Source organism: Archocentrus centrarchus, chromosome 20, assembly GCF_007364275.1.
Source record: "Archocentrus centrarchus isolate MPI-CPG fArcCen1 chromosome 20, fArcCen1, whole genome shotgun sequence".
In the NCBI taxonomy this organism is placed as follows: domain Eukaryota; kingdom Metazoa; phylum Chordata; class Actinopteri; order Cichliformes; family Cichlidae; genus Archocentrus; species Archocentrus centrarchus.
Window position 1 is genome coordinate 15,079,714 of NC_044365.1, and position 9,649 is coordinate 15,089,362.

Genomic DNA, 9,649 nt, shown 5'->3' on the forward strand with positions numbered 1-9,649 from the left:
AAGTAAAATAAATGGCATAAAGCAGAAAAATGAGCCTTTATATCACAAAATCACCTCACTCTATACAGACTCCTCCATCATTGCAAGACACTTTATTGATTGTCTCAGTAAGATCACTAGAAAAAACTATTCAGATCTCAGTTCTTAGTAACTCGAGCCTTTCTTAAGCTAAGAAAGGGTATCTATGACCGCAGAGCTTTGCAGGGAGCGGAAGTACTGCAGCAGGGGTAAAACATTTATCCCGGCCATATTTGGACTCGGTCTCGCTGCAGTGTGCGTGTTGATGCTCTCTGGATAGAAAAAGTCCAACCGACCCACCCAGTTACTGCCACAGAAACACACCTTTGATTAGCAGCCGCTTTGAGATTGGAGCTGCTTCAGTGGGGCTGTGTGGTTCATATGGTCTGCAGCTGTTGAGTAACTTAGTAGCGATTAGGTGAAATACAGTCTTTCTTCACTCTGTGGAGATGTTGCAGTCCTGGGACCACAGATTGCCCCACACAACGCTGTGGGACATTTCAACAGACATGGTCACACAAGAAATCTTTATATGCCTCTGAAGACATAGCAGGCTTTATGAGGCCTTTTTCATACTTTCACTCTCCTTTGTGACTAAATTTAAGATAATAAAAAAAAAAAACAGTTCTAAGCATTATTTTTACACTGCTGCTCCTTTTTAAATCTTTTTAGCACAAAGCAGTGCATTAGGAATGAAATGTGATGCTCAAACTCAGTGACTGATGTACTGCTGTTGGATTAATCACACCATGTGGCTCACTGTGTGTATACGTTCTGTAAAGCAGTGTTCCTGATACGCTCATATTTCATTTTTCTACCGCTTTTATGTTTCTAATAAAGCCATCAAGTGCTGAGCTGAGGTCAGCCCCTATAAGGAGGTTATTGACACATGTCCTATTGTGTAAAAATCCTTGCTGCCCCCACCCCCCTCCTCCTCTCTGGCTCCTATCTCTGTGTCCCTTCACTGCCATCACAGCCACAGGAAGACCCTGGCAGCCCAAAACACTGATATTATCTCTGCGCTCCTCATCTCCGTCCGCCGCTGTGTCGAAATCTTTGCCCATCCCACAAAGGGAAACTGCTGGTGTACAACGGTCCATGGCAATGACGTCCGTTTCTGTGGGTAGACAACTTATGGTAAATAATGTGGCAGGCGTACACTGTGTTCCCTGATGAAGGATGCCCTGGAGGACCAATGAGACACATCATTTACACCGTTCTGTATTAGATAAGGCAGCAGGGTGCTGGGATCAGAGCTCAGCAGCTCTGCAATTGCACAGTGTATTTGAGAAATCCCAACAACCTGTGTGTGTGTGTGTGTGTATACACATACACACACACATTTGTGTGAACACATTTGTTAGAATATATCACATATAAAAGACAATGTCTTCATAGGCACAAGCAATCACTGGTTTATTAAAATAGAAAGAACATATGGCAAAGTTTTACTTTAACAATGTATTACTATAAAATTATAAAACATTCATTATTCTTTGAACATTTAAAATCATTTCAAGTGGTCACATTTATTTACTGGGAAATGATGCGATATTTAAAAAGAGAGAGACTCCTTTTCTCTCTATTTCACTGAATCCTCTTCAAACCACAGGTCGTTGTGCAACTCTGTTGGGCAACAACAGTTACAATCAGCTCTGACGAAGACGGTAAGGGTCAGGTAGATGATTGGGCAATGTTTATTAAATCAAATCATATCTAACCAGTCCAAAACACACAGTGGGCCTCTTTTTTTTAAGGGTCTATGAGTATTATCCATGTGTGAAGGCAGTGGCCTCAGAAATAATCACTTCTAATTTGTAAATAAGATAATGACCAGTTTCTGTGTCCTTCAGTGCACCGTTTTAGATTTTTAGATCTACGTCAGCATTTCACCTCAAAACAAAGTCCTCTATCACATGACCTAAATTCAGTATTGATCCTGCATAATCATTCACTCTGTGGGCCTCGAGCTCCTGCATTTCCACATTATGAAATAAAGAGAAAAAGCCTCTACATTCAGACCACAGTGTATTTTTTAGCAGTAAAAACTGTAACAGTACTTAAAAACTCTGTTTGTGCAGCATCACAGCCACCATATTAGAACTACCGAGGTCATTTTTACCCAGACTTTTAGTTATTCTCATTAGTTTCATTTTATTTATTATTATCTGATCACAGTTTTGCATTTGCAGCCTTGCAGAGGAGGTGTATCAGGTTTGCGCTACATGTTTTCAAAACCATAAACACCAAGTGTAAAGAATGAAAAGTGTGTTTGTGTACAGTTCAAACAGTAGCATTAGTTAGATACAGCTCGTAGAATCTGCCACTGGCAGATGGAATTTCAGCAGGTCGTCTTGAGTAACGAGAAGCCTGCTTCAGTGCAGCCGACTTTTGTGTGACACTGAATGTGTATTGTGTCAAAAAAAAAAAAAAAATCACAGCAGATTGAAAGTGTTAATTATGCCATTTTTGAAACTTTTACACTCACCATGTGCAAAAATGTAAAAACTGATACGTAGAGCAAAATTTAAAAAGGGTGGCACACCAAATTTGCAATAACCCTCAAGAATGTGGACCTCAGTGTCCTAAATAGTAGCTACAACACTGCCAGTATGCTATGGTTTACTTTACAATATAACACTACAGCTAGCCGCTTTTATACCTGGCATTACCTCCTTTAGGTGGCTTTTTTTCATTTCCCAAATTTGTTGGCAAAAAATGCACGAACAAGCGCTTGAACTCTGAGTCTTGCGGGCCTACTTAGACGCACTGTGATGCCTGTAATCAGGTGTTAACACCAGGTATAAATGTGGCTTTTGCCTGTTTTCAGAGACTGGACTGTCCTGCTGTTCCATCTTCAGCGGCCTGCAGATGCCGCTGTGACAGGATGTGTTTCAGAGTGTCCAGCTCCTGTGTCAGCTGCGATATCCTCATCTGCAGCTTCTGGTTTTCGTCCTGCAGCTGCAGGGCCCTCTGCTGGGTCAGCAGGATCCTCCTGCGAGCCTTGTCCCGGCTCTTTCTCACTGCGATGTTGTTTCTCTCGCGCCTCAGGCGGTACTCTGCGCTATCCTTGCTGATGCTCCTCTTGGTCACTGGGGCCCGCAGGGTGGGCAGGAGGAAGGGGGAGAAGTCCTGGAGTGAGGAGCGCAAGTGTGTTATAGGCGTGGGGTGTGTGTGTGGTTTGTATCAGTAACTTCATGACACACTTATCAAAATCCTTCTCTCACCTGCTGAGTGTTGGCGTGGCTCTGGTGGTGGTTTGTGCTCGCGGCGCTGGAGGCGTTGCCGAGACAGGACGTTGTGTACGGCAGGTACGACAGGCCCGTCATCTGCTCGGCCCCTCTGTCATCACCGCCGCCCCTTATCATCCCCTGAGACTGGCTGTATGAGATCATGTCCATCTGTGTCATCTGATTGGCCGAAGCAGCCGGATTGGAAGTGACAGGATTCAGGGCCTGGGTGTGCACCTGACCTGGGAAGGAGCTCACCCACTCCTGGATGACAGAGGACACCCTGGAATCAGACATCTGTGGAGGAAGACAGAGGAAGATTTAGTTCATTTAAAAAAAATACTGTTTGAATGTTGCTGTACAGTACCAAACAATATATAAACAAGTTCTCAACAACATAAAAATGTAATTTGCTTAATTAACAAGTGAATGTAATTACACACATTCTATCATAATACACCTCAAAAAGGCTCATTCATGCTGCCTTACGTGGTCTTTGTTCTATACTGTCTATATTGCTTTATGTGTTGAGTAAAGTAAGACTGACAAAGGGGGATTTTCATCATCTTCAGAAAAAAAGATCTCAATATTTCTTCTTCCACTGATCACAAATAGGGATGTTTCTGCCACAGTACGAAAGTTCTCACGTTCTCAGAAAATCCCCAGACACATACGAACCGTAACACAAGAAGAATAAACAGGAGGGCAATAAAAAACTATAAACAGAGTATAAATAAATCATTTGACAGCACTGTTGTGAATCTAAGCTTGTAAGCTGTTATGGCCATCCTCTCTTTATTCCTCCACTTTTTTTTTCTTTCAAATTTATGCTGTAGGCACTGTAGACTAGAAATTCAGTTTAAAGAATAACTTACTTCATGTTTCTTATTCCTACGATTTAAAAGAAATGTCAAATCTCGCGTGCTTTTAATCTTTCCTGTTGTTTTGGTGAAGTTACATTTCTCTCAGATTCGCTCATTTGCTTCTCCACACATTTACAAAGTTACAGTTTCACTCACCATGACCGATCGCTCCACAGACTCTCGAGATCTTCTTCAGGCCCTCTTCAGGCTGTCTGGCTGACAATGCTGTGAAAGACAGGACACAGACAGGTGGCCCTCAATTTTCACATAATCACTTCCCCTCTCTCTCTCTCTCTCTCTCTTGCTCTCTCCCCCCCCCCCCCCCCCCCCCTGCTCATGCTCTGACTCTCACTTAAATTAACAAAAAGAAGAAGTTGCCATTTCCTCTACATTTGCTTCTTTACAAATAAAATTCATTAAATTTCTCAGGCACATTATCAACAGCAGCAGCTTCAGAGACACATAAAGCCCGATGCATGTTTTAACATACTTAACCATTTCTCTCCTTCATTTCTAAAAAGCTGGCGCAGGTCGTTGCAAATCAGTCGTGTGATCAGGAGCAGATCATATTTGAGTAGTTTCTGTTGGGATTTCAAGTTCATCATAACGCAGGCACAGCATCAGTGCAGGGTTCCTGATGATCTCATGGCGTCAGACAGTGTTGTTTTTGTGCTGGTCCTGAGGCTGGAACGTCCCTGGAATTCAAGAAAATAAGTTGTTCATGAGTCTTCTTCAGGCACAAAAGTTACTCATGGTGTTTGTCAGGGTTCTGTCCCGGGACCAATGCTTTTCGTGTACACGCTTCCTTTAGGCAACACAACACTGCATATGGGTGATAGCCAGCTATGTTTATCTCCACAGCCAGAGGGAAGCACAAATCACATGCATACAATTAAAACTTTAAAGTCCTGGATGACTTCTGGACTGTTAAATCCACAACTGAATTTTAAATCCCCACACATAAACTCTCACATAACTATTCCCCATCATATTGTAAAGACTTCATGGTACCATATTTTCAAATAGGGGGTTCCATTTTCACAGTACATGCTTACTTGTGGTTCCTTGAGTTTTGAAATTTAGACTGGCAGGCACAGCCTTTACCCATAATGCTCCTGTCATTTAGAACCAACCCCCAGGTTGGGTTGGGGAGACAGACAATTTCTCCACTTTTAGGATTAGGCCTAAAAATTTCTGAAGTGATCAAAATTGTGATTGGGCTGCATCAGACAACCCTGAATCATTCCTTGGTTATGATAGCTCCAAGGATGCTCTGTGACCTCACAGGATCCCAAACTTTGCATGTGGTCTTTGTACCCCAGAACAAATACTTCCGTCTGTGCTTTAAAAATGAGCTCATCGGTTTGCCACAGCAACTGTGCCCTGTTGAACTCCCCCCTTCCCCCGTGTTTATCTTAGCCTTTCCGCAGCAGGTCACATTGAATCATGTAATATGCAGCACAGAATATGGTGGCTGGATGCAGTATAGTTACCAGTTTCCCATCTTTTCCTCTCTCAGTAGTAACATTTGTAACAATCTGAGAGCACACCTCCACTCCAAACTGGCATGCACTAACTGCTGTCCCGCTGCGGCTTCCGTAGCTTACAGTGGAGTTAAAATGGCTGCTCCTGTTGACAACGTGAGTGTGATTTAGTTAGCTCCTTGTTACAAAATATATATATATATTTTTTTGCCACCGTGCCGTGTGTTTACATGCTGAATATTATGCCGTTTTAATACACATATAAATACCGACAAGCTTCTCCATATTTTACCGAAAGCTGCTGCATAGTTTAGTGGTTTGTTAGCTGCTGGCTAGCTGGTTCGGCTAGCCAGCAGCTAACAACATTTTCTGCTGCACAGCTGGCGTTTCAGTGTGGACACTGTTCGCAAACATTGTGTTTCTGACATGTGATTTCACTGCTTTCCAGGATTTGATTGAAAGCGATTTGCCCAAAGCTGTGCAGCTGCTGAATAATCTCACAGAACAGGTAAAAACTAAAACGCATACAGTTATAAACACAGAAAACACCTGCTGTGTTTTTGTGGCTGTGCGTATGAGACCAATTTTTCTTTGTAGGTGGCCTCGGTGACAAGTCATGTCCGTGAGCTGTTGACTAAAGCCAAAGATGGAGCATTTAAGACGTCGAAGGTGCGTGTTGTTCCTCCGGTTCAGTCTTTACAGTAATCTGATTACTTGTAGTTTTGGTTGAGAGGTTGCAAGTAGGACTGGTCCCATCTTCAAGCTCTGCATGGTGTATTTTCTTTAATACGGTTGTGTTTGAAAAAATGAGAAACTTAATGTGTGATTTGTAATTGCTGGAGAATATTTGACCCAGGTCGGATGGAGACGTGCAGGCTGTAGCTCTCCCTCTTCTCCTCCTGCAGGGTTTGTCTTTCTTGGACCTTCGGTACCACCTGCTGCTCTTCTACCTCCAGGACCTCACTCACCTGATCAGCATCAAGACAGAAGGAGGCAAAATAAAAGACAGTGATGCCTTAACCCGAGTGGTCACAGTCAGAACGGTAAGAAGCGATAAAGGTGAAGCTGTTTATTGTTTTCTCTACAGTCAAAATATTATTTTAATTCCTCTCTCTCTCTCTCAAGATCCTGGAGAAGATGCGACCCCTAGACCACAAACTTAAGTACCAGATTGATAAACTGGTGCGCACAGCTGTTACTGGCAGTTTAGGTAAGACTGAAGTGATTAGATTTTTAAAGCTGTGCAGTTTAGGAAAAATGTGCCATAAAGGATGAGTATCAGATTCATGGCATAGCAAGATTTGGATTTGTCCACTTTTGGCAGGCGTAACAGTGTCTGATGCTTTTGTTGATTTCAGCTGAAAATGACCCGCTGCAGCTGCGTCCTAATCCAGAGAATCTCATCAGCAAAGTAAGGCCTGAATAACACGATGGCTCTAATTTCCTCTTTTCATGTTATAAAGCTATAATCCAAACATCTGCTTCCTCTATTAGTAGGTAAGCTAAATCTTAAGTAAGTTAAATGAGTTTTTCTTACTTGTGCTTGTTTTTGCAGCTGAGTGAATCCGAGTCTGAAGATGAAATGGAGAACAAGGCAGCTTCAGAGAAGAAAGCAGCCCACTCTAGTGGCAAGAAATATGTACCACCAAAGATTGCCCCGGTGCATTATGGTAATGTCACTGATCTAATTAAAATGCTTCAGTACTTCTTAGTCATTTCATTAGAGAGGGTGGTTAATTTTATAGTTTAGAGTAAAGCAGACAGTACACTGCTTAATATCTGCTTTACTTTTCTCGTATAAAATATGTAGCAATGCTACTTTTTCCCTGTTGGTTTGTTTTAAAAAAAAAACTTTCCTTTCCAGATGGTGACATGACAGAGGCAGACAAGAAGGCAGCACAAGTGGAGCGTCATCGACGAGCAGCTCTCCGAAGTTCTGTGATCCAGGAGCTGAGACAGCAGTACAGCGACGCCCCGGAGGAGATCAGAGACAAACGGGACTTCCAGAGCGAGCGGGAGAGCCGCGAGGAGCTCCACAGGTTTCTGCTTGTTTACTGTACACACACAGAAGGCTGTTAGGTGGTCACTATGTCTGCCACTTGGTTTGATTACATCTGATGTAGATTGGAAGTGTTGTGAAATGAATTTTTGTCTCACTCAAAAGAATCTTTCTAGCATTCTTTGGAAGTTTGCGTCCATGTTAAACGGTAATTGCTGACTTCTTCACAGGAAGAACTATGAGGAGTCGATGATGGTGCGTCTCAATGTGCCAAAGCATCAGAGGAATGCGAGAAAGAGAGGCATGATGTCCATGTCCAACCAGCTGAGCAGCATAACGCGCTTTGGTGACATCACAGCTCTGACTGGCGGCGAGGCCGAGCAGGTGTGTTTGCACGCTGGCATCAGTTTCATTTGGGTTTTGAGCTTCCACCTTATTTATTGGTCAATCTCTGAACTGAAACTAGACTGAACGGAAAAACACAGAATTATTTATTTATACTGGCTGTGATTGAACTTGGGCTGCTACCAGCACACAATTAATATTGGACAGAAGCCTCCTGTTGCAGGTTTTGAAGAGGTCTGGCATGTTTACCTTGAAATGCTAATACAGTTGGGTGCAGTGTTGGCAGTACTACTGGCAGCAGCTACACTTCATGCCTACACAGGTTTGGCTTGCTTTGCCTCTCTGTTCTGTTTCCTGTCTTAATTCACTGTCTGCTGTCATAAAAAGCACTAATGAGTTGGAGTAATGGCTGTACAGCCTCTTGCTGATAGTCTCCTCTGCTGCCTGCAGATGTGGAAAAACCCTTCTGTTAAGTATATTTAAGAAGCCTTGGAAAAGCAGTGTGCTATGTTTAGATTTTGTCCGGGACACCATGAGAAGCTACAAATAGTGTTGCTAACAGGCCCATCTCTGTACAGTATGAATGGGAGCTTTGTGGCTTGGTTTTATTTAGATTGCACTCCTAATGTGGTTTGTGGTTCTAATGCATTTTCTGTGTACGTGCAGGGTGGGGATAACCCGCGACCTAAGAGAAAGAAGAAACTCATGAAGAAGAATACCAAAAGAAAAGGTGAGGACTTTAAAATCCCACAATAATGTCTTAAACTGTGAACTCTGTAAAATAAGCCCCCAAAATACTATACTGCTTATATATAATAGCCTTTATTCAGCATTCCCTTTATTTGTGCCATGTTTTTTCTGCAGCGTTCAAGAAGCACAGATAGACCTGGAGCGTACCCCTCGCTGTAAGAAGACTGAAAAAAATGAAGAGGACTTCTTACAAAGTATCTGTAAACAGTGTATTAAAGTAAAACAATTCCTCATGAGCTCCTCTGGCTTACAGTGAATGTCACCTTTTAAATAAACATTTATATGGACTCTTTCAATTGTAAGCCATGTTATTTTCCATCGCCAGTAGAGGGCAGCCATGTTGCCCAATTAGTATAAACTGGCTCTCAATGTTAATTGGAACAAAAATACTGGAACTTTTTGTAGCCTTATTAAACTCCCACCAGGAGAGCTGTGATGATGTGGAGCAAGAAGTATGCAGTACACTCAGGTCTAAAAGAAAACCCACTGAGCTGGGACAGATTTACACAACTGCTGGACAAGCAGCCAAACATTAGTAGGCTTAATTACCAAGTGGTGCTAGAAATAATTCATGATTATGGTCATTGAATATCCTCAGAACTGTGTGGGTATTGTACTGATCAAATGGCACAAAGTAATATCAAGCCTTAAACTTCATTAAGAAACTGCTGGTATTAAAATTTGTCTTGTAATGACCGACAAGAATTAAACGATTTTCTGAAAACATCCACACATTACTCACTGGCAGAGACCACTGAAATACTGGATCGTAAGTACCTTTAATTGATCACTACGTAATTAAACACAGACACGCTCTAATTTTTACACAATGTTTATTTTTTTTCCTAATTACAGACTCATGGGTTAAAAATAAAAATAAAAAAAAGCAAAACATTGTTCAAACCCCCTTTCCCCTTTTCAAAAAACAAAAACAAACAAAAAAAAAGTCTCCACACAAAC

General features: G+C 42.1%; 2 protein-coding genes across 4 annotated transcripts; one reads left to right on the forward strand and one right to left on the reverse strand.

The window, feature by feature from the left end:
• Nucleotides 1–1,438: 1,438 nt before the first annotated feature.
• Nucleotides 1,439–5,691, reverse strand: cebp1 (CCAAT/enhancer binding protein (C/EBP) 1). 3 transcript variants are annotated; one of them, XM_030756561.1, is made up of 5 exons: nucleotides 5,605–5,691; nucleotides 4,602–4,806; nucleotides 4,268–4,336; nucleotides 3,246–3,545; nucleotides 1,439–3,150 (listed from the first exon to the last, which is right to left on the reverse strand). In XM_030756561.1, the coding sequence occupies exons 3-5, from the start codon at nucleotides 4,268–4,270 to the stop codon at nucleotides 2,845–2,847; spliced, it is 609 nt and encodes a 202-aa protein (XP_030612421.1). In that variant the 5' UTR covers nucleotides 4,271–4,336; nucleotides 4,602–4,806; nucleotides 5,605–5,691; the 3' UTR covers nucleotides 1,439–2,844. The 3 variants fall into 3 exon arrangements, with proteins under 3 accessions (XP_030612421.1, XP_030612420.1, XP_030612419.1); XM_030756560.1 differs by lacking the exon at nucleotides 5,605–5,691 and having other exon boundaries at nucleotides 4,602–4,888; XM_030756559.1 differs by lacking the exons at nucleotides 4,602–4,806; nucleotides 5,605–5,691 and having other exon boundaries at nucleotides 4,268–4,354.
• Nucleotides 5,622–8,985, forward strand: ngdn (neuroguidin, EIF4E binding protein). The gene is made up of 11 exons (XM_030756558.1): nucleotides 5,622–5,751; nucleotides 6,044–6,103; nucleotides 6,193–6,264; nucleotides 6,501–6,638; nucleotides 6,721–6,805; nucleotides 6,954–7,006; nucleotides 7,151–7,265; nucleotides 7,460–7,634; nucleotides 7,825–7,978; nucleotides 8,606–8,669; nucleotides 8,804–8,985. The coding sequence occupies exons 1-11, from the start codon at nucleotides 5,731–5,733 to the stop codon at nucleotides 8,821–8,823; spliced, it is 957 nt and encodes a 318-aa protein (XP_030612418.1). The 5' UTR covers nucleotides 5,622–5,730; the 3' UTR covers nucleotides 8,824–8,985.
• Nucleotides 8,986–9,649: the final 664 nt, after the last annotated feature.